Source organism: Zophobas morio, unplaced genomic scaffold (genome assembly GCF_036711695.1).
Source record: "Zophobas morio isolate AGI-343-1 ecotype UQ-CSIRO unplaced genomic scaffold, CSIRO_AGI_Zmor_V1 ptg000018l, whole genome shotgun sequence".
Classification (NCBI taxonomy): Eukaryota; Metazoa; Arthropoda; class Insecta; order Coleoptera; family Tenebrionidae; genus Zophobas; species Zophobas morio.
Genome location: NW_026972123.1, coordinates 1,906,712 through 1,930,398, shown reverse-complemented (window position 1 = coordinate 1,930,398; position 23,687 = coordinate 1,906,712). Strand labels below are relative to the sequence as shown.

Here is a 23,687-nt window from a genome sequence, read left to right as displayed (position 1 = left end):
TTTTACTTCCTGAGGGTAAACTAGGGCGGTTAGAGTATGAAAGAAGTGGTCTCCCGTTTCCGCCTGCCCGTCTGTTGCCTGTATCAATTTTTATGGGATAATCTCTGAAACTACTGGACCGATTGTTGTCAAATTTTGAACGTGTATTCAATATTTTGATTTTGCAACACGTATGTCGTTTTTTCTTGGATTTTAATTTGGCGATTGTACAATTTCACGACCTTCAAATTTTTAAATTTTTCGTTTTTTGAATGTTGCAGTTTTTCGATTTTTAGTTCAATTTTTAATTTTCAGTTTTTCAAGCTGTTTGTTTTTCATTTTCACATTTGTTTTAAATCATTTTCTCGCTTTTATGTCTCAATTATTCAACTTTTCAATCTCGCTTTTCCAATTTCTGGATTTTCCAATTTTGCAATTTCGCAATTTTTGTATTTCCAGTTATCCAATTTTTCGATTTCGTTTATTTTATAATATTTCGATTTTAAAGTAGATATTCCGATTTTTAAGTTTCTTAATTTTTATTTTTCATTTTCCCGATTTTTTTATTTTTATTTTCTTGATTCTATATCACAATTTTTCGTTTATTAAATTTTTCAAATTTTCAATCTTCGCTTTTCCACTTTTTCGGTTTCCTCATTTTTTCAAGTTCTTGATTTTTATTTTGAATTTTCCCGATTTTTTAATTTTCATTTTCTCGATTTTATGTCACAGTTGTATGTGTATTAAATTTTTTAATTTTTCAATTTTGCAATTTTCAGATTTCTTACTTTTATAATAGGAGTAGTTATTTCGATTTAACAATACATATTTTGATTATTGGATTTTGCATTTTTTCGATCTTCAAGTTTCTTAATTTTTAAAATTTTCAGTTAATCAATTTTCCGATTTCTTAATTTTATAATATATATTTCGGTTTTTAAGTTTCTTCATTTTTATAATTTTTCGTTTCCTCAATTTTTCAAGTTTTTGATTTTTATTTTTCCTTTTCGCGACTTTTTAATTTTCATTTTCTCGATTTTATATCACAATCTTGCGTTATTAAATTTCCCAAATTTTCAATTTTCGCTTTTTCAAGTCCTCGATTTTCCAATTTTTTAATTTTTCCATTGTGCAGTTTTGCAATTTTTGGATTTTCACTTCTCCAATTTTCCGATTTTTAGTTTCCGAATTTCTCGATTTTTCCATTTTTCGTTTCCTTAATTTGTCAAGTTTTTGATTTTAATTTTTCATTTTTCCGATTTTTTAATTTTCATTTTCCCGGTTTTATATCACAATTTTTCGTTTATTCAATTTTTGAATTCCGCAATTTTCCAGTTTGTTTTTGATTTCCAATATTTTGTTTTTACAATAACTAGATGTTTTTTTTTTAATTTGTCAATATTCCAATTTCTCAACTACGAAATTTTTCATTTTTCGATTTTTAGTTTCTCAATTTTGAATTTTCGATTTTTCATTTTCCCAATTTTTTAAAAATCATTTTCTCGATTTTATGTCACAATTCTTCGTTTATCCAATTTTCGAAATTTTTAAGCTTCAATTTTCCAATTCTTTTATTTTTCAATTTTGTAATTTTTAGATTTCCAGTTATCCAATTTTCCACTTTCCCAATATTTAATATTTCGATTGTACAATACATATTTTGTTTTTTGATTTTTCAATTTTTCGTTTCCTTAATTTTTCAAGTCATTGATTTTTATTTTGCATTTTCTCGATTTTATATCACAATTTTTCGTTTATTTAATTTTTTAAATTTTCAGCCTTGGATTTTTCAATTCCTGAATTTTCCAATTTTCTAATTTTTCAATTTTGCAATTTTTGGATTTCCACTTATCAAATTTGTCGATTTCTTTTTAATTTCCAATATTTCCATTTTACAATAATGTTTCGTTTTTTTCGATTTTAATTTACCAATTTTCCAATTTCCCAACTTTCAAATTTTTCAGTTTTTCGTTTCTTCAATTTTTTGATTTGCAATTTTTCAATTTTACAATTATTCATTTTTCGATTTTTTGTTTCTCAATTTTTCAATTTTTCAGTTTTTCATTTTCTCACTTATTCAAGCTCTTTATTTTCATTTTCTCCATTTTTTAAAAATCATTTTCGTTTTTAGATCACAATTTTTGGTTTATTCAATTTTTTTAATTTTCAGTCTTCGATTTTTCAATTCCTCGATATTCCATTTTTTTTAATTTTTCAATTTTGCATGTTTTGGATTTCCACTTACTAAATTTTCTAATTTCTTTTTAGTTTCTAATATTTCCATTTTACAATAGATGTTTCGTAGTTTTGGATTTTAATTTTTCATTTTTCTTAATTTTTTCCAGATTTTTAATCTTCGCTTTTTCAATTCCTCGATTTTCGATTTTTTAATTTTTCAATTTTGCAATTTTTGGATTTCCATTTACAAAATTTTCCAATTTATTTTTAATTACTAGTGTTTCGATTTTAAAATGAAGTTTCGTATTTTTCGCTTTTAACTTGTCAATTTTCCAATTTCTCAACTTCCAAAGTTTTCAGTTTTTCGTTTCTTCAATTTTTTGATTTGTAATTTTTTAGTTTTGCAATTTTTCGATATTACAGTTTTTCCTTTTTCGATTTTTAGTTTCCCAATTTTTAATTTTTCTATTTTTCAGTTTTTCATTTCCTCACTTATTCAAGATCTTTATTTTTATTTTTCATTTTCCCGATTTTTTAAAAATCATTTTCTCATTTTTCGTTTATTCAATTTTTCAAATTTTCAATCGTCGCTTTTCAGTTCCGATTTCTTTAATTTTATAATATTTTGATTTTACAATAGAATACATATTTGATTTTTTCGATTTACCACTTTTTCGATTTTTATATTTCCCAATTTTTATAATTTTTCGTTTCCTTAGTTTTTCAAAATTTTTAATTTTCCGTTTTTCAATTCTTCGATTGTCCAATTTGTGTTAATTTTGTACTTTTGCAATTTTTGGATTTCCAGTTATCCAATTTTCCGATTTCTTCAATTTTATAATATTTTTATTTTACAATACGCATTTGATTTTTTTGATTTTGCTCTTTTTCAGTTTTTAAGTTTACGAATTTTTATAATTTTTTTATTTTCACTTTTTCGTTTCCTTGATTTTTCCAAATTTTCAATCTTCGCTTTTTCAATTCCTCTATTTTTCTATTTTGTAATTTTGCAATTTCTGGACTTCCAGTTATCCAACTTTCCGATTTCTTTAATTTTATAATATTTTAATTTTACAATACATATTTCCTTTTTTTTCCATTATTTAGTTTCCTAATTTTTATAATTTTTCGATTTTTCCATTCTCCGTTTCCTTAATTTTTCAATTTCTTGACTTTTAATTTTCATTTTCTCGATTTTGTATCACAATTTTTCGTTTATTCAATTCTTCAAATTTTCAATCTTCGCTTTTTCAATTCCTCGATTTTCCAATTTTTCATTTGTGCAATTTTTGGATTTTCAGTTATCCAATTTTCGAATTTCTGACTATATTTCGATTTTGCAATACATATTTTTTTCGATTTTTATGTTTCTTCATGTTCATAATGTTGAGATTTTTCATTTCCTCAATTTTTCAAGTTCTTGAATTTTCTTTTTCCCAATTTTTTAATTTTCGTTTTCTCGATTTTATGTCACAATTCTTCGTTAAATCAATTTTTTAAAGTTTCAGTCTTCGATTTTTTAAATCCTCGGTTTTCAAATTTTTTAATTTTTAAATTTTGTAATTTTTGATTTCCCACTTATGAAGTTCCGATTTCGATTTTACAATACATTTTTTTTTATATTTTAAATTGTCAATTTTCGAATTTCTCAACTTCCAAATGTTTCGGTTTTTCGTTTTTTCAATTTTTTTCGATATACAATTTTATATTTTTCGATTTTTCAATTTTTCGTTTTCTGAGTTTTTCAAGTTCTTGATTTTTAATTTTCATTTTCTCGATTTTATATCACAATTCTTCGTTTAGTGAATTTTTCAAATTTTCGTTTTAATTTTACTTTTTCCTTTTTTCATTTTTGATTTTCCAATTTTCCAATTTTTCACGTTTTTTGATTCGAAAAGTTAAAAAATCGAAAGGTGCGTTTCTCGCCGATTCAACAAACTAATAAATCGTGGAATCGTGAAAATCGACGGACTCTCGGTCCGTACGAACTAGCGCAACAACAATTCAGCAAATTTTGTCCGCTCACGATTATCAAAAAACCCCTATCTCAGGGTAATTCCACCCCCAAGCAGAAAAGTATTTTGACGTACGTCCGACCATCGCAGGACAGTCCGAAGTCCCACAAATCGGCTTCGTTCGAAGGGTTGGATCACCGCAAACCCTGCATTGCTTGTAGTAGAGTTAGTAAGGAACAAGTGATTGCGATTTCGTCCCTGACGAACAAAAAACTAGCCAGTTATAGCACGAGTTTCACCCCGAAAGTGACTCACTTGATTGTGGCGACCAACGACAAAAATTGTTTGAAGGATCACACGATCAAGTTCGTCTCGGGTGCGTGGGTGCTGAATTTCGGGTGGGTGCAGCAGTGTCTGGCCAAGAACGCGTTAGTACCGGAGGTAAGTTTTTCCAAAAATCAAGCAACTAAACTATAGTTGGGTCACTAAATTCAGGAACCGTTCGAAGTTCTGGACGTTTCTGGAGCGCCGGGACCCCAGAGGTCGCGCTTGAACCGGTCAACGAAGCCCCTGTTCAAGGGGTACAAAATCCACGCAGCTGCGCCATTTGCGTCCACCACTCAACAAGAGGTCGAGAGTGTGGTTAGGTTGCTGGGGGGGAAAGTGGTGCCATCGCCTGAGCATTTGTTGGATAAGCACGGGTTTGTGTGTGTGATAGTCACGGAGGCGAGGGCCACCCAGGATTTCGAGCTTTACGAAAGTAACGTCTTTGTGGTTCGGTGTAGGTGGTTATTGATGGTGTTTTTGTAGCGTGGTTGGAGGCTTTGAAGGTCGTCACCGTGGATATAGAGTGGCTGAGCAGGTCCGTGGGTCAGTATAATCTTCTGAGTCTGCGCCCTTTCACGCTGTGTTCGGACGACACGATCGACAACCTGGGGTATCCGCCGGAGCTGACGGCCAACATGACGTATTCGTTCTCGCAACAAACCTTCAGCAGTGTGCCAAGCTCAACGTAATCTTAAGCAGAAAATATTTATTTTTGTACAGTTGTGATGCTTTATTGAAGTTATTTTTTCACATTTTGTGTGTATTTTTTACTTCCTGAGGGTAAACTAGGGCGGTTAGAGTATGAAAAAAGTGGTCTCCCGTTTCCGCCTGCCCGTCTGTTGCCAGTATCAATTTTTATTGGATAATCTCTGAAACTACTGGACCAATTGTCAAATTTTGAATGTGTATTTCAATATTTTGATTTTACAACACACATTTCGTTTTTTCTTCGATTTTAATTTGGCGATTGTACAATTTCACGACCTTCAATTTTTTTAATTTTTCGATTTTTAGTTCAATTTTCAATTTTTCAAGCTCTTTGTTTTTCATTTTCCCATTTTTTTTTTAAATCATTTTCTCGATTTTATGTCACAATTATTCAACTTTTCAATCTCGCTATTTCAATTTCTGGATTTTCCAATTTTGTAATTTCGCGATTTTTGTATTTCCAGTTATCCAATTTTTCGATTTCGTTTATTTTATAATATTTCGATTTTAAAATACATATTTCGATTTTGCACTTTTTCGATTTTTAAGTTTCTTAATTTTTATTTTTCATTTTCCCGATTTTTTATTTTCATTTTCTTGGAAGAATTAATTCCAATTTCCGATTTCTTAATTTTATAAAATTTCGACTTTACAATAGATTTTTCGTTTTTTTTCGATTTTCCACTTTTTCGGTGTTTAAGTCCCCTGATTTTTTCGTTTCCTCATTTTTTCAAGTTCTTGATTTTTATTTTTCATTTTCCCGATTTTTTAATTTTCATTTTCTCGATTTTATGGCACAGTTGTATGAGTATTAAATTTGTAAAATTTTCAATTTTCGCTTTTTCAACTCTTCGATTTTCCAATTTTTTAATTTTTCAATTTTGCAATTTTCCGATTTCTTACTTTTATAATAGGAGCAGTTATTACGATTTTACAATACATATTTTGATTTTTGGATTTTGCACTTTTTCGATTTTTAAGTTTCTTAATTTTTTAAATTTTCAGTTAATCAACTTTCCGTTTTCTTAATTTTATAATATATATTTCGGTTTTTAAGTTCCTTAATTTTTGTAATTTTTCGATTTTTCAATTTTTCGTTTCCTAAATTTGTCAAGTTTTCGGTCTTCAACTCCTCGATTTTGCAATTTTTTTATTTTTCAATTTTGCAATTTTTGAGTTTCCACTTATCCAGTTTTCCGATCCCTTAATTTTATAATATTTCGAAATTTAAGTTTCTTTATTTTTAAAATTTTTCGTTTCCTCAATTTTTCAAGTTCTTGATTTTTATTTTTCCTTTTCGCGACTTTTTAATTTTCATATTCTCGATTTTATATCACAATCTTGCGTTATTAAATTTCCCAAATTTTCAATTTTTGATTTTCCAATTTTTTAATTTTTCCATTCTGCAATTTTGCAATTTTTGGATTTTCACTTCTCCAATTTTCCGATTTTTTAGTTTCCGAATTTTTCGATTTTTCCATTTTTCGTTTCCTTAATTTGTCCAAGTTTTTGATTTTAATTTTTCATTTTTCCGCTTTTTTAATTTTCATTTTCCCGGTTTTATATCACAATTTTTCGTTTATTCAATTTTTGAATTCCTCGATTTTCCAATTTCTTTTTAATTTCCAATATTTCGATTTTACAATAAGTAGATGTTTTGTTTTTTTTTTAATTTGTCAATATTCCAATTTCTCAACTACGAAATTTTTCATTTTTCGATTTTTAGTTTCTCAATTTTGAATTTTCGATTTTTCATTTTCCCGATTTTTTAAAAATTATTTTCTCGATTTTATGTCACAATTCTTCGTTTGTCCAATTTTCGAAATTTTTATTTTTCAATTTTGCAATTTTTAGATTTCCAGTTATCCAATTTTCCGATTTCCCAATATTTAATATTTCGATTGTACAATACATATTTTGTGTTTTTTGATTTTTCAATTTTTCGTTTCCTTAATTTTTCAAGTCATTGATTTTTATTTTGCATTTTCTCGATTTTATATCACAATTTTTCGTTTATTTAAGTTTTTTAATTTTCAGCCTTGGATTTTTCAATTCGTGAATTTTCCAATTTTCTAATTTTTCAATTTTGCAATTTTTGGATTTCCACTTATCAAATTTTCCGATTTCTTTTTAATTTCCAATATTTCGATTTTACAATAGATGTTTCGGTTTTTTCGATTTTAATTTACCAATTTTCCAATTTCTCAACTTTCAAATTTTTCAGTTTTTCGTTTCTTCAGTTTTTTGATTTGTAATTTTTCAGTTTTGCAATTTTTCGATATTACAGTTTTTCCTTTTTCGATTTTTAATTTCCCAATTTTTAATTTTTCGATTTTTTAGTTTTTCATTTCCTCACTTATTCAAGCTTTTTATTTTTATTTTTCATTTTCCCGATTTTTTAAAAATCATTTTCTCACTTTTCGTTTATTCAATTTTTCAAATTTTCAATCGTCGCTTTTCAGTTCCGATTTCTTTAATTTTATAAAATTTTGATTTTACAATAGAATACATATTTGATTTTTTCGATTTACCACTTTTTCGATTTTTAAATTTCCCAATTTTTATAATGTTTCTATTTTCAATTTTTCTTTTCCTTAGTTTTTCCAAATTTTTAATTTTCCCTTCTTCAGTTCTTCGATTATCTAATTTTGTAATTTTGCAATTTTTGGATTTCCAGTTATCCAATTTTCCGATTTCTTCAATTTTATAATATTTTGATTTTACAGTACATATTTGATTTTTTTGATTTTGCACTTTTTCAATTTTTAAGTTTCCGAATTTTACAATTTTTTTAATTTCAATTTTTCGTTTCCTTGATTTTTCCAAATTTTCAATCTTCGCTTTTTCAATTCCTGTATTTTCCTATTTTTTAATTTTGTAATTTTGCAATTTCTGGATTTCCAGTTATCCAACTTTCCGATTTCTTTAATTTTATAATATTTTGATTTTACAATACATATTTGATTTTCTTGATTTTGCACTTTTTCGATTTTTAAGTTTCCTAATGTTTATGATTTTTCTATTTTCAATTTTTCGTTTCCTTAATTCTTCAAGTTCTTGATTTTCATTTTTCTTTTTCCCAATTTTTTAATTTTCATTTTCTCGATTTTTTATCACAATTTTTCATTTATTAAATTTTTTAAATTTTCAGTCTTCGATTTTTCAATTCTTCGATATTCCACTTTTTTAATTTTTCAATTTTGCAATTTTTGGATTTCCACTTATTAAATTTTCTAATTTCTTTTTAGTTTCCAATTTTTCGATTTTACAGTAATGTTTTGGTATTTTTCGATTTTAATTTTTCAATTTTTCATTTCCTTAATTTTTTCCAAATTTTCAATCTTCGCTTTTTCAATTCCTCGATTTTCCATTTTTTAATTTTTCAATTTTGCAATTTTTAGATTTCCGGTTATCCAATTTTACGACTTCTTAATTTTCTAATATTTTGAAATTTAAGTTTTATAATTTTTATAATTTTTCATTTATTCAATTTTTCAAATTTTCAATCGTCGCTTTTCAATTCCTCGATTTTTTAATTTTGCAATTTTTACAATTTTTGGATTTCCGGTTATCGAATTTTCCGATTTCTTTAATTTTATAATATTTTGATTTTACAATGGAATACATATTTGATTTTTTGGATTTACCACTTTTTCGATTTTTGGATCTCCCAATTTTTATAATTTTTCTATTTTCAATTTTTCGTTTCCTTTTTCCAAATTTTTAATTTTCCCTTTTTCAATTTTTCGATTATCCAATTTGTGTTTTTTTTTTTTTAATGTTACGATTTATATCATAGTTCTTCGTGTACTTATTCAATTTTTTAGTTTTCAATCTTTGATTTTTCAATTCCTCTATTTTGCAATTTTTGGATTTCCAGTTATCCAATTTTCCGATTTCATTAATTTTCAATACTTCGATTTTACAATACATATTTCGTTTTTTCCGATTTTAACTTGTTAATTTTCTCATTTCTTGACCTCTAAATTTTTCAGTTTTTCGTTTCTTTAATTTTTCGATTTGCAATTTTTCGATTTTTAGTTTCTCAATTTTTAATTTTTCGATTTTTCAATTTTTCGTTTCGTCAGTTTTTCAGGCTCTATTTTTATTTTTTATTTTCCTAAATTTTTAAAAATCGTTTTCTAAATTTTATATCACAATTTTTCGCGTATTCAATTTTTCAAATTTAAAAATTTTCGCTTTTTCAAATCCTCGATTTTCCAGTTTTTGAAATTTTCATTTTTGCATTCTAAGTTATCCAGTTTTCCGATTTCTTTAATTTTTAGCATTCCGATTTTACTATACTTATTTCGTTTTTTTTTGGATTTTGCACTTTTTCCATTTTTAAGTTTCTATTTTTCCAATTTTCAATTTTTTGTTTCCTTAATTTTTCAACTTCTTGATTTTTATTTTTCATTTTCCCGATTTTTTCAATTTTTATTTTCTTGAATTTATGTCACAATTTTTCGTTTATTCAATTTTTCAAATTTTCATTCTTCGATTTTTCAATTCCTCGATTTTCTATTTTTTTAATTTTTCACTTTTGTAATTTTTAGATTCCAAGTTATTCAGTTTTTGGATTTTTAAGTTTCTTAATTTTTATTATAATTTTTCGTGTTTTCAATTTCTCGTATTCTTAATTTTTATTTTTTATTTTCCCAATTTTTTAATTTTCGTTTCTCGATTTTATATCACAATTTTTCGTTTATTCAATTTTTAAAATTTTTAATCTTTGCTTTTTCAATTCCTCGATTTTCCAGTTTTTTAATTACATATACAGTTTTGCAATTTTTGGATTTTTAAGTTTCTTAATTTTTATAACTTTTCGATTTTTCACTTTTTTGTTTCCATAATTTTTCAAGTTCTTGATTTTTTTTTCATTTTGCGGTTTTTTAATTTTTATGTCACAATTTTTCGTATATTTTTTTAATTGCAATTTTTAGATTTCCAATTAATACAATTTTCCGATCTCCTTAATTTTCAATCTTTCGATTTTACAATTTACATATTTCGTTTTTTCCGAATTTAATTTGTCAATTTTTCAACTCCTCGGTTTTTTATTTTTCGATTTTTCAATTTTTGGATTTCCACTTATTTCAAATTCTTGATTTTTATTTTTCATTTTTTTTTTTTAATATACGTTTTTTCGATTTATATCACAATTCTTCGTGTACTTAATTTTTTAAATTTTAAGTGTTCGATTTTTCAATTCCTCTATTTCGTAATTTTTGGATTTCCAGTTATCCAATTTTCCGATTTCATTAAGTTTCAATATTTCGATTTGACAATACACATACATTTCGTTTTTTCCGATTTCAACTTGTTAATTTTCTCATTTCTCGACCCCTAAATTTTTCAATTTTCAATTTGCAATTTTTCGATTTTTAGTTTCTCAGTTTTTAATTTTTCGATTTTTATTTTTTATTTTTCCAACTTTTAAAAATCATTTTCTACATTGTATATCACAATTTTTCGCGTATTCAATTTTTCAAATTTAAAAATTTTCGCTTTTTCAAATCCTCGATTTTCCAATTTTTGAAATTTTCATTCTTGTAATTTTTGGATTCTAAGTTATCCAATTTTCCGATTTTTTTAATTTTTAGCATTGCGATTTTACTATACATATTTCGTTTTTTTTGGATTTTGCACTTTTTCGATTTTTAAGTTTCTATTTCTAGTTCCTTAATTTTTCAACTTCTTGATTTTTATTTTTCATATTCCCGATTTTTTCAATTTTTATTTTCTTGTATTTGTCACAATTTTTCTTTTATTAAATTTTCAATCTTCGACTTTTCAATTCCTCGATTTTCTATTTTTTTAATTTTTCACTTTTGTGATTTATAGATTCCAAGTTATTCAGTTTTTCGATTCTTAAGTTTCTTAATTTTAATAATTTTTCGAATTTTCAATTTTTCGTAGCCTTAATTTTTTCGTACTTATTCTAAATTTTTCAAGTTCTTGATTTTTATTTTTCATTTTCCCAATTTTTTTTAATTTTCGTTTCTAGATTTTATATCATAATTTTTCGTTTATTCAATTTTTCAAATTTTCAGTCTTCAAATTTTTCAATCTTTCGTTTCTTAATTTTTCATTTTTCGATTGTTAATTTCTCAGTGTTTAATTTTTCGATTTTTCAATTTTTTGTTTCCTGGGTTGTTTCTTAATTTTTATAAATCTTCGGTTTTTCGTTTCCTTAATTTTTCATTTTCCCGATTTTTTTTTAAATCATTTTCTCGATATTATGTCACAATTTTTCGTTTATTCAATTTTTCAAATTTTCAATTCCTCTATTTTCCATTTTTTTAATTTTGCAATTTTTGGATTTCCAGTTATCCAATTTTTGGATTTCTTTAATTTTATAATATGTATTTCGAATTTACAATATATTTCGTTTTTGTTTTTTTGATTTTTAAGTTTCTTAATTTTTATAATTTTTCGATTTTTCGTTTCCTTAATTTTTCAAGTTCTTGATTTTTACCCGATTTTTTAATTTTCATTTTTTCGAATTTATGTCACGATTTTTCGTTTATTCAAATTTTCAATCTTCGATTTTTTCAATTCCTTGATTTTCCAAATTTTTAATTTTTAAGTTTTGTAATTTTTGGATTCCAAGTTATCCAATTTTCCGATTTCTTTAATTTTTAGTATTCCGATTTACAATACATATTTCGTTTTCTTGGATTTTGCACTTTTTCGATTTTTAAGTTTCTTCATTTTTCAAGTTCTTGATTTTTATTTTTTATTTTCTCTATTTAATGTCATAATTTTTCGTTTATTCAATTTTTTAGTTTTCGATTTTTCATTTCTTCAATTTTCCGATATTTTAATTTTTCAATTTTTCAAGTTTTGGATTTCTAGTTATCCAAGTTTCCAATTCTTTTAATTTTCAATATTTCAATTTTACAATACCTACATTTCGTTTTTTCCTATTTTTGTTTGTCAATTTTTCAGTTTTCGATTTTTATTTTCTCAATGTTTAATTTTTCGGTTTTTAAATTTTTTGTTTCCTGGGTTTTTCGAGCTCCTTATTTTTATTTTTTATTTTTTCAATTTTTTAAAAAGTTAAATCATTTTCTCAACAATTTTTCAAAATGCCAATCTTCGCTTTTTCAATTACTGGTTTATCGAAATTTTTCATTTCTTTAATTTTATAATATTTCGATTTTACAACACAACGGGTGTTCACATCAAGTTGGCATTGCTTTTTTGATAGAAGAAAACGTAGAGAAAAACGCATGTGTTTTATTAATTCATACCGCTCTATACAATTGATATTTCCGCGTTGTCAGCTGTCATCGATTAAATTTTAGGTTAATTGTAGACATACTTCACAACGTTTACAAAAAATCAAAGCCAACTTGATCATTTTTTAGTTGAACACCCGATATTTCTTTTTTTGGGTTTTGCACTTTTTCGATTTTTTAGTTTCTTAATTTTTATAATTTTTTCTATTTTTCAATTTTGCATTTCTACAATTTTTCAAGTTTTTGATTTCTATTTTTAGCAATTTTTACTTATCCCCATATTTTAATTTTCATTATCGCGATTTTATCTCACAATTTTTCGTTTATTCAATTTTTTTAATTTTCCAATTTTGCATTTTTTGGATTTCTAGGTATCCAATTGTCCGATTTCTTTTTAATTTTCAATATTTGGATTTTACAATAGATATTTCGTTTTTTCGATTTCAATTTGTCAATTTTCCGTTTCCTGAGTTTTTCATGTTCTTAATTTTTATTTTTCACTTTCCCGGTTTTTTAATTTTTATTTTCTGGATTTTGCACTTTTTCCGATTTTTAATTCAGTTTCTCAGTTTTTAATCTTTCGATTTTTTCATTTTTAACTTTTCAGTTTTACAATTTTTCCCGTTTTTGATTCGAAAAGTTAAAAAATCGAAAAACTGCAAATCGAAGAACTGAAAAAACCAAAAATTGAAACACTGAAAAAGTAAAACTCGAGAAACTTAAAAATCGAAAATATTAATCAAGGAGAAAGAACGAATCAAATCGAAAAATTGAAAAATTAAATTTCGATAAATTGAAAAATGGAAAAATTCTGACATCGTAAAATTGAAAAGGTGAATATTTTTAAAAAATATTAATATATATGTATGTAAAATGAAAACTAGAAAAATTGCAAATTAAAAGTTGAAGAAATGAAAGATCTAGAAACTGGAAAATCTAAAGTTGGAAAATCGAAAAATTGCACCTAGAAAAGTTGAAAAATCAAAAATTGAAAAATTTCACATTAAAAAAAAGAAAAAACTATAAAATCAGAACCTTCAAAAATCTAAAAATTGTGAAAATAAAGAAAATAAAAAACCGAAACGAAAAATTGCAAATCGAAAATTTGAAGAAATGAAAAACTAAACCAAAAATTTGAAAAAGTACAAAATCTAAAAATTGAAGAAACAAAAAAATGAAAAATTAAAAAATCGCAAATCGAAACATCGAAAAATCGAAAATTATAAAAATAAAGAAAATAAATGAACAATTGCAAATCGACAAACTGAAAAAAACAAAAAAATGAAAAATTTAAAAATTCAAGTCAAGGTTTTATTTTAATAATAATAATAATAATAGAGTTTAAATTATTTAAAATTTTATTAAAGTAACGGGATTTGGCGAGGGAAGTTCTGCCAAGTTAACCTTCAACCAATTTTTTATACTCTAGAGTGGTCGTGGTGGTTTCTCCCGGAATCTCCAGAACTCTGTCTTTTAGCTCGACTTTCGAGTTGTCATGTTCCGCTGCCACTTGCAGTCCCAGCTTCCTGCCAATCCTCTGCGAAACAGGCGAACTAAAAATTGCAGTCACCGCCTGCGGAACTGGCTCTAGAGTGACCGGACTTCCGTCGACGGGTTGCTTCACGTTAACCCCGTTGTGAAGCTTCTGGGCGACTTCCACAGAAAACCGACACAGTTTTTCGGCGATACCTTGGCGCCGGTACTCGTTCGACGTACCCAGGAGGAAGATTTCCATCACACAGTCGACCTGGAGCAACTCGAAGAGGTCGCACAACTTCTCGGTGTTGATGATCATGTAGATGATGTCCACCGACTTGGAGTTTTTCAGAGTTCGGGCGAAATTTTCCAAGAAGTGGTCGTTTTTTAGCTGAAGTAGCACTTGGTTTAGTCAAATAGAATAAGATAGGTGGTGTTACAACTCACCCAAAATTTGTTGAAGGCGACTCCCGCCACTTTGTCGTTGGTTTTGTCGACGGCTATCACACTGACGCCGTCTTTGGCTGTGGCTCTGGAGAGTAGGTCCAGTTCGGCAAGGGCTTCAGGGTCGTTGGGGATTCCAAGGGCTTCGTTGAGGCTGCCGGGGATGAAGAGGGCGTTTCTGATGACCTCGCAAGCCTGGTCTAAGTATTTTGGGGTCAGGAGTTCGTAGTGTATGGATGCCATTTTTAGAGGAATGTGAACAGACTTGTTTGGACGAGTATTAGTTTATCAGATAAAAGGTTAGGAATTGAAGCTAGAAGTGTGAATCGTGTTGCATACGGGTGCTCACTATGTGGTACCCAGTGTGAAGGTAAAAAACGTTGCTATAATTATGTTTATCGTTTTTTATATTTACTTTTTTGATATACAATTTTTCAGTTTCACAGCTTTTAATTTTTAAATTCTACAATTTTTCCACGTTTCGATTATTGAATTTTTCGTTTTTTCGGTTGTCTTTGCAATTTCTCGATGTGAAAATTTCCGCCTTTTTATTTTCAATTTTTCAATTTTTTTTTAAATTTTACAATTGTTTTCGAATTTTATAAATTTTCGACTTTTCAGTTTTTGAATTTTCCGATCTTTCGGTTTGTTTTTTCAATTTTTCGATTTTTCACTTTCTTGGTTTTTGAAATTTTCGATTTTTTTTTTATTCTTAAGAACTTCCTTTCTTCAGTTCTTCGATTTGCAATTTTCTGGTTTTTAATTTAAATTTTGCAATTTTTCAATATTTTGAATTTTAGAATTTTTCGACTTTCCAATTTTTGACTTTTTCGATCTTTTGGTTTTATATTTTTTCAATTTTTCGATGTGCAATTTTCACTTTTTTATTTTAAATTTCCGATTTTGCAGCTTGTCGATTTTTGAAATTTTCAATTTTTTTTTATTCCTTAAATACTTCTCCGATTTTTAATTTTTCGATTTTTTTCAACGTTTCGTTCTTTCAAATTTCCAATTTGCAATGTTTCTAGTTTTTAATTTAAAATTTTCAATATTTTATTTACAATTTTTCAATTTTCGAATTGTCGGTCTCGATGTGTAATTTTTCACGTTTTTTAATTTTAAACTTTTTTTTAGTTCCCCCAAAGTACCTCCCCGATTTTTAATTATATGATTTTTTTCAATTTTCCGTTTCGCAGTTTTTCTAGTTTTTAATTTAAATTTCACAATTATTATCGAATTTTATAAATTTTCGAGTTTTCAGTTTTTGAATTTTCCAATCTTTCGGTTTGTTTTTCAATTTTTCGATTTTTCAGTTTCTTGGTTTTTGAAATTTTCGATTTTTTTATCCTTAAGTACTTCAGAGATTTTTAATATATTCATTTTTTCAATGTTTCGTTACTTCAGTCGTCCGGTTTGCAATTTTTCTAGTTTTTAATTTAAATTTTGGAATTTTTCGATTTTTCAATTTTTGAATTTTTCGATCTTTTGGTTTTATGGTTTTTCAATTTATCGATGTGCAATTTTTCACCTTTCTTATTTTAAATTTCCAATTTTGCACCTTGTCGATTTTTGAAATTTTCAGTTTTTTTTTATTCCTTAAATACTTCTCTGATTTTTAATTTTTCGATTTTTTTCAACGTTTTGTTCCTTCAAATTTCCAATTGTAATTTTTTTCCTCTTTAATTTAAAATTTTCAATATCATTTACAATTTTTCAACTTTTCGATTTTTGAATTTTCCGAATTATCGATCTCGATGTGCAATTTTTCCCGTTTTCAATTTTTAAACTTTTGGCTTTTCGGCTTGTCGATTTTTGAAATTTTCGATTTTTTAATTCCCAAAATACCTCCCCGATTTTTAATTATATGAATTTTTCAATTTCCCTTTCGCAATTTTTCGAATTTTTGAATTTTTCGATTTTTTGCTTTTACGTTTTTTCATTTCCTCGATGTGCAATTTTTCACGCTTTTTATTTTAAATTTCCGATTTTGCAGCTTGTCGATTTTTGAAAGTTTTAATTTTTTTTTTTTTGATTCCTTAATTAGTTCTCCGATTCTTAATTTTTCGATTTTTTTCAATGCTTCGTTCCTTCAAATTTCCTTTTCTAGTTTTAATTTAAAATTTTCAATATTTTATTTACAATTTTTCAACTTTTCGGTTTTTGAATTTTCACGTTTTCAATTTTCAAACTTTTGATTTTTCGGCTTGACGATTTTTGAAATTTTCGATTTTGTTTAATTCTCAAAGTACCTCCCCGATTTTTAATTACATGATTTTTTTCAATTTTCCGTTTCCCAATTTTTCTAGCTGAATTTTTCGATATTTCGGTTTTGTCTTTTCACGTCCTCGGTGGACATTTTTTCAGGTTTTTATTTTTCGATTTTTCAGTTTCTTGGTTTTTGAAATTTTCGATTTTTTTTATCCCTTAATAGTTCCCAGATTTTTAATATTTTCATTTTTTCAATGTTTCGTTTCTTCAGGTGTCCAGTTTGCAATTTTTCTAGTTTTTAATTTAAATTTAGTAATTTTTCGATTTTTCAATTTCACGATTTTTAATTTTTAAATTTTACAATTTTTCGACTTTTCAATTTTTGCATTTTTCGATCTTTTGGTTTTATGTTTCTTCAATTTTTCGATGTCCAACTTTTCACCTTTTTTATTTTAAATTTCCGATTTTGCTGCTTGTCGATTTTTGAAATTTAAATTTTTTTTTGATTCCTTAAATACTCCAATTTTTAATTTTTCGATTTTTTTCAACGTTTGGCAAATTTCCAATTTGCAATTTTTCTAGTCTTTAATTTAAAATTTTCAATATTATTTACAATTTTTCAACTTTTCGATTTTTGAATTTTTCGAATTATATCGGTCTCGATGTGCAATTTTTCACGTTTTCAATTTTCAAACTTTTGATTTTTCGGCTTGTTGATTTTGGAAATTTTCGATTTTTTTTAATTCCCAAAAGTACCTCCCCGATTTTTAATTATATGAGTTTTTCGATTTTCCGTTTCGCAATTTTTCTAGTTTTTAATTTATATTTTACAATTTTTCGACTTCAGCTTCTCGATTTTTACAATTTTCATTTTTTTTGGACTCCTTAAGTTCTACCCCGTTCTTGAATTTTTGATTGTCAATGTTTCGATTTGGAATTTTTCTAGTTTTTAATTTAAATGTTTCATTTTTTGATTTACAATTATTTAGTGTAAAAACTTTTAATTTTTGAGTTCTACAATTTTTTGACGTTTCGGTTATTGAATTTTTCGTTTTTTCGGTTTTATGCCTTTTCAATTTCTCGATGTGAAAATTTTCGCCTTTTTATTTTCAATTTTTCAATTTTTTTCAGTGTTTTGTTTCTTCAATTTTTCTAGATTTTAATTTAAATTTCTCAATTATTACTGAATTTTGTAACTTTTCGACTTTTCAGTTTAGAATTTTCCAATCTTTTGGTTTGTTTTTTCAATTTTTCGATTTTTCAGTTTCTTGGTTTCTGAAATTTTCGATTTTTTTTATCCTTAACTACTTCCCAGATTTTTAATATTTTGATTTTTTCAATGTTTTCACGTTTTCAATTTTCAAACTTTTGATTTTTCGGCTTGTCGATTTTTGAAATTTTCGATTTTTTTTAATTGTCAAAGTACCTCACCGATTTTTAATTACATGATTTTTTTCAGTTTTCCGGTTCGCAATTTTTCTAGCTTTCATTTTAAATTTTACAATTTTTCGACTTTTCAGGTGCTGAATTTATCGATCTTTCGGTTTTGTGTCTTTTTACTTTCTCGGTGGACAATTTTTCAGGTTTTTATTTTTCAATTTTTCAGTTTCTCGATTTTTGAAATTTTTCGAATTTTTGTGGACTCCTTAAGTTCTTCTCTGTTCTTGAAATTTTGATTTTCAATGTTTCGTTTCTTAAATTTTTCGATTTGGAATTTTTCTAGTTTTTAATTTAAGTTTTTCAATTTTTGATATACAATTTTTCAGTTTCACAACTCTTAATTTTTGAATTCTATAATTTTTCCACGTTTCGATTATTGCATTTTTCGTTTTTTCGGCTTTGTGTCTTTTCAATTTCTCGAAGTGAAAATTTTCGCCTTTTTTATTTCAATTTTTTATTTTTTTTTAGTGTTTTGTTTCTTCATTTTTTTTTTTAGATTTTAATTTAAATTTCACAATTATTATTGAATTTTATAACTTTTTGACTTTTCAGTTTTTGAATTTTCCGATCTTTCGGTTTGTTTTTTCAATTTTTCGATTTTTCAGTTTCTTGGTTTTTGAAATTTTAGATTTTTTTATGCAAAAGTACTTCCCAGATTTTCAATATTTAGATTTTTTCAATGTTTCGTTTCTTCAGTTTTCGGGTTTGCAATTTTCTAGTTTTTAATTTAAATTTTTCAATTTTTGATATACAATTTTTCAGTTTCACAGCTTTTAATGTTTGAATTCTACAATTTTTCCACGTTTCCATTAGTTATTGAATTTTTCGTTTTTTCGGTTTTGTGCCTTTTCAATTTCTCGATGTGAAAATTTTCGCCTTTTTATTTTAAGTTTTTCATTTTTTTTCAGTGTTTTGTTTCTTCAATTTTTTTAGATTTTAATTTAAATTTCACAATTATTAACGAATTTTATAACTTTTCGACTTTTCAGTTTCTGAATTTTCCAATCTTTCGGTTTGTTTTTTCAATTTTTAGATTTTTCAGTTTCTTGGTTTTTGAAATTTTCTATTTTTTTTTATCCTTAACTACTTCCCAGATTTTTAATATTTTGATTTTTTCAATGTCTCAGTTCTTCAGTTTTCCGGTTTGCAATTTTTCTAGTTTTTAATTTAAATTTGGTAATTTTTCAAATGTTCAATTTCACGATTTATAATTTTTGAATTTTATAATTCTTCGACTTTTCGATTTTTAAATTTTTTTATCTTTTGGTTTTATGTTTCTTCAATTTTTCGATGTGCAACTTTTCACCTTTTTTATTTTAGATTTCCGATTTTTCAGCTTGTCGATTTTTGAAATTTTTAATTTTTTTTTGATTCCTTAATTAGTTCTCCGATTTTTAATGTTTCGATTTTTGTCAACGTTTCGTTCCTTCAAATTTCCAATTTGCAATTTTTCTAGTTTTTAATTTAAAATATTCAATATTTTATTTAAGATTTTTCATTTTTCGTTTTTTGAATTTTTGAAGTTATCGGTCTCGATGTGCAATTTTTCATGTTTTCAATTTTCAAACGTTTGATTTTTCAGCTTGTCGATTTTTGAAAATTTCTATTTTTTTAATTCCCGATTTTTAATTATATGATTTTTTTCAATTTTTCGTTTCGCAATTTTTCTACTTTTTAATTTAAATTTTACAATTTTTCGACTTCAGCTTCTCGGTTTTCATTTTTTTTTGGACTCCTTAAGTTCTTTCCCGTTCTTGAATTTTTGATTTCCAATGTTTCGTTTCTTGAATGTTTCGATTTGGAATTTTTCTAGTTTTTAATTTAAATTTTTCAATTTTTGATATACATACATTATTGAATTTTTCCTTTTTCGTTTTTGTGTCTTTTCAATTTTTCGATGTGAAAATTTTCTCCTTTTCATTTTCAATTTTTCAATTTTTTTCAGTGTTTAGTTTCTTCAATTTTTCTAGATTTTAATTTAAATTTCACAATTATTATTGAATTTTATAACTTTTCGACTTTTCAGTTTTTGAATTTTCCGATCTTTCGGTTTGTTTTTTCAATTTTTCGATTTTTCAGTTTCCTGGTTTTTGAAATTTTCGATATTTTTTATCCTTAAGTACTTCCCAGATTTTTAATATTTTCATTTTTCCAATGTTTCGTTTCTTCAATTGTCCGGTTTGCAATTTTTCTAGTTTTTTATTTAAATTTTGTAATTTTTCGATTTTTCAACTTCACGATTTATAATTTTTAAATTTTACAATTTTTCGACTTTTCAATTTTTGAATTTTTCGATCTTTTGTTTTTATTTTTTTTCAATTTTTCGATGTGCAATTTTTCACGTTTTCAATTTTCAACCTTTTGATTTTTCAACTTGTCGATTTTTGAGATTTTCGAGTTTTTTATTCCCGAAGTACCTACCCGATTTTTAATTATATGATTTTTTTTCAATTTTTCGTTTCGCAATTTTCCTAGTTTTTAATTTAAATTTTACAATTTTTCGACTTTTCAGTGTTGAATTTTCCAATCTTTCGGTTTGTTTTTTAATTTTTCGATTTTTCAGTTTCTTGGTTTTTGAAATTTTCGATTTTTTTTTGTTCTTAAGTACTTCCCAGATTTTTAATATTCTGATTCTTTCAATGTTTCGCTTCTTCTATTTTCCGGTTTGCAATTTTTCTAGTTTTTTATTTAAATTTTGCAATTTTTCGATTTTTCAATTTCAAGATTTTTAATTTTTAAATTTTACAATTTTTCGACTTTTCAATTCTTGAATTTTTTGATCTTTTGCTTTTGTTTCTTCAATTTTTCGATGTGCAATTTTTCACCTTTTTATTTTAAATTTACAATTTTGCAGCTTGTCGATTTTTAAAATTTTCAGTTTTTTTTTTGCTTCCTTAAATACTTCTCCGATTTTTAATTTTTCTAGTTTTTAATTTAAAATTTTCAATATTTTATTTACAATTTTTCAACTTTTCGATTTTTGAATTTTCCGAATTATCGGTCTCGATGTGCAATTTTTCACATTTTCAATTTTCAAACTTTTGATTTTTCGGCTTGTCGATTTTTGAAATTTTCGATTTTTTTTTATTTCCCAAAGTAGCTCCCCGATTTTTAATTAGATGATTTATTAATGTTTCGTTTCTTAAATTTGTCGATTTGAAATTTTTCTAGCTTCTAATTTAAATTTTTCAATTTTTGATATACAATTTTTCAGTTTCAAGCTTTTAATTTTTGAATTTAAAATTTTTCGACATTTCGATTATTGAGTTTTTGTTTTTTTCGGGTTAACATTTTACAGTAGGCAACCAATAATTCAGTTTTAACAATTAGTTTGTTACGTATCTCATTGAAATACGAAATAGCCAAATACACACGAGATTTTGCTCCAGCTCAATTTATAAACAAATTTATTAATAAATATATTTATAAATAAAACATTTTAAAAATAAACAAAATTATTGCCACTACAAAACTGATTTATAGCTTCTTATATTCCAACGTGATCTTGGTGGTACCATTAGTAATAACATCCGAAAACTTCGTCCCTTGAAACTCCATCTCGCTGTAAAGTTTTTCAGCACCGATTTCAAACCCCAAGTGTCTTCCAATTTTCTGTGTCGCTATAGTTGCGAAAGTAGAACAAATAACTTTAGGTCTGGGTCCCAGCGGCATCTCGGTACCATCAAGCGACTTCCTAACATTGACACCCTTCGCCAAATTGGTACCAATTTCCAAAGTAAGTTCGCTCAGCTTCTTGGCTATACCTTTCCCTCTATACTCAGTCGCAGTTCCCAAAAACATCAACTCTAAAAGACAATCGGTCTGGTAGTACTCAAAGAGATTGAAGAGGCTGTCGATTTCAGCCATAAGTTCGACGAGAGCTTTAGACCGGGGACTCTTCCAAGATTTTGCAAAATTGTTAAAGATGGGATCATTCTTCACCTTAAATTATTATTAAAATCTCACTTTGTATTGTGGTGTTTGAGTGAATTGTACAGACATACCTGTATTTTATTAAACACGGTTCCTACAACTTTGTTGGTGTTTTTATCAATCGCTATGACACTGATTCCATCTTTGGCAATTTCGTTAGTCATGTCACTAAGTTCGCGAACAGCTTGGGGATCTTCGGAAATACCGAAAGCCATGGAAACATTTTCTTCAGGGTAAAATGAGATTTCTAACATTTTGGTGGCTTCTTCCAGGTAGTCTGTCGTCAAAGGTTGGCAATAGACGTCATCTTAAACAAAAAAAAGTGAAACAATAATACAAACTACATTTTCTAGTTTTTTTTTTTCAACTGAACCTAGAAAATTACAGCAGACAGAGGACACAAATTACGTAATTAGAGTAGTTTTCGTTTGTAGTTTACTAAAATCCAAGGTCTTAATTGAGATTAACAACACACCGCATTTATCTGACGCTATTTTGAGCACACATGATAACGATAATAAATAACTTACCATTAACCCACCATTGAGTATCCATTGTGGCGACTTTCTTGTCGTGTTGTTTACGTGAAAATGTGGAGTTTCCAACTGGCAACCTTCAAGCCACTTGTTTTGCTGTACAAGGTTATCTATCCAAACGCATTTCTTTATGGGAGTATATAAATTTGTGTATCTGTTCTGTTGTTTCTGAGAAACCTTTGGCGATAATTATTATTCACCACTAGAATGTAAATTAGTACTGAAGTATGTATTCAATTTTCCACTTGAAAATTAAACGACCTAGTTATGAAGCCACAAGTGTAGTTAAACATTTCTCCGAGGTCGAATTGCTCCATTCCACCTGGTCACCTTTTCTCTTTAACTTGAATGAAAACCAATCCTCCATTAATTTTTTCTAAATTTTTGAATTTTCGATTTTTTTCAATGTTCGGTTCCTTCAATTTTTTTATTTGCAATTTTTCTAGATTTTAACTAAAATTTCACAATTACTCTATTAATTATTTTTCGACTTACTTAAATTTTTGAATTTTTCGTTTTTCCAATTTTCCGATTTTTGAAATTTTCGATTTTCCGGTATTACAATTTTTCTAGTTTTTGATTTAAATTTTTTAATTTTTGCTTTATCTATCGGTTTTGTCTTTTTCAATTTTTCGTCGTGCAATTTTTTACGGTTTCAGTCTTCAACCTTTCGATTTTTCAGCTTGTCGACTTTTGAAATTTTCGATTTTTTTTTTATTCCTTAAGTACTTCCCTGATTTTTGATTTTTCGATGTCTTTCAGTGTTTCGTTTCTTCAGCCTTTCTGTTTACAATTTTTCTAGTTTTTGATTAAAATTTTTTAATTTTTAACTGGCAATTTTTCGATTTTTCATTTTCACGATTTTTAAATTTTGAATTTTACAATATTTCGATTTTTCAATTTCTCCATCTGTAGTTTTTTAGGTCTTTCATGTTAAATTTTTCGATTTTTCAGCTATGTTTCGTTCCCTCAGTTTTTCGGTTCGTAATTTTTATAGTTTTTAGTTTAAATTTTTCAATTTTTATTTGCAGTTTTCCGATTTAATAATTTTAGTTTTCGAATTTTGGAATTTTTCGTTCTTTCGGTTTTGTGTTTTTTCAATTTCTGGATATGCAATTTTTCACATCTCTGGATATTTGAAATTTTCTATATATTTTTTTTTGATTCAGGAAGTTTTTACTTTAAGCTTTTCAATTTGCGACTTGAGGTCTCGTTTTCTCGATTTCACGATTTTTAATTTTTGAATTTTACAATTTTTT

General features: G+C 26.2%; 3 protein-coding genes across 4 annotated transcripts; 1 reads left to right on the top strand and 2 right to left on the bottom strand.

Moving 5' to 3' along the window:
• The first annotated feature begins 36 nt into the window (after positions 1-36).
• Positions 37-5,191, top strand: LOC135130758 (uncharacterized). Its single transcript, XM_064058176.1, has 4 exons — positions 37-69; positions 4,071-4,553; positions 4,608-4,872; positions 4,923-5,191. Exons 1-4 carry the CDS (start codon positions 37-39, stop codon positions 5,126-5,128), a joined length of 987 nt encoding a protein of 328 aa, XP_063914246.1. The 3' UTR covers positions 5,129-5,191.
• Positions 5,192-13,688: 8,497 nt separating this feature from the next.
• On the bottom strand, positions 13,689-14,589 carry LOC135131027 (uncharacterized). Its single transcript, XM_064058541.1, has 2 exons — positions 14,315-14,589; positions 13,689-14,258 (listed from the first exon to the last, which is right to left on the bottom strand). Exons 1-2 carry the CDS (start codon positions 14,552-14,554, stop codon positions 13,791-13,793), a joined length of 708 nt encoding a protein of 235 aa, XP_063914611.1. The 5' UTR covers positions 14,555-14,589; the 3' UTR covers positions 13,689-13,790.
• A 6,760-nt stretch (positions 14,590-21,349) lies between these two features.
• LOC135130858 (uncharacterized) lies at positions 21,350-22,676 on the bottom strand. 2 transcript variants are annotated; one of them, XM_064058303.1, is made up of 3 exons: positions 22,434-22,676; positions 21,964-22,199; positions 21,350-21,901 (listed from the first exon to the last, which is right to left on the bottom strand). In XM_064058303.1, exons 2-3 carry the CDS (start codon positions 22,144-22,146, stop codon positions 21,437-21,439), a joined length of 648 nt encoding a protein of 215 aa, XP_063914373.1. In that variant the 5' UTR covers positions 22,147-22,199; positions 22,434-22,676; the 3' UTR covers positions 21,350-21,436. The 2 variants fall into 2 exon arrangements, with proteins under 2 accessions (XP_063914373.1, XP_063914372.1); XM_064058302.1 differs by having other exon boundaries at positions 22,423-22,675.
• Positions 22,677-23,687: the final 1,011 nt, after the last annotated feature.

Excerpts from the sequence above, each read along its gene's own strand:
- LOC135130858 (XM_064058302.1), bottom strand. The coding sequence starts at position 22,447 with ATGGATACTCAATGGTGGGTTAATG. Across the intron at positions 22,200-22,422 it reads TACTCAATGGTGGGTTAATG|ATGACGTCTATTGCCAACCT; the intron begins GTAAGTTATTTA and ends TTTTTGTTTAAG. Across the intron at positions 21,902-21,963 it reads CCGTGTTTAATAAAATACAG|GTGAAGAATGATCCCATCTT; the intron begins GTATGTCTGTAC and ends TAATAATTTAAG.
- LOC135130758 (XM_064058176.1), top strand. The coding sequence starts at position 37 with ATGAAAGAAGTGGTCTCCCGTTTCCGCCTGCCC. Across the intron at positions 70-4,070 it reads TCTCCCGTTTCCGCCTGCCC|GTGCGTTTCTCGCCGATTCA; the intron begins GTCTGTTGCCTG and ends AAAAATCGAAAG. Across the intron at positions 4,554-4,607 it reads AGAACGCGTTAGTACCGGAG|GAACCGTTCGAAGTTCTGGA; the intron begins GTAAGTTTTTCC and ends CACTAAATTCAG.
- LOC135131027 (XM_064058541.1), bottom strand. The coding sequence starts at position 14,554 with ATGGCATCCATACACTACGAACTCCTGACCCCAAAATACTTAGACCAG. Across the intron at positions 14,259-14,314 it reads TCGCCTTCAACAAATTTTGG|CTAAAAAACGACCACTTCTT; the intron begins GTGAGTTGTAAC and ends GTGCTACTTCAG.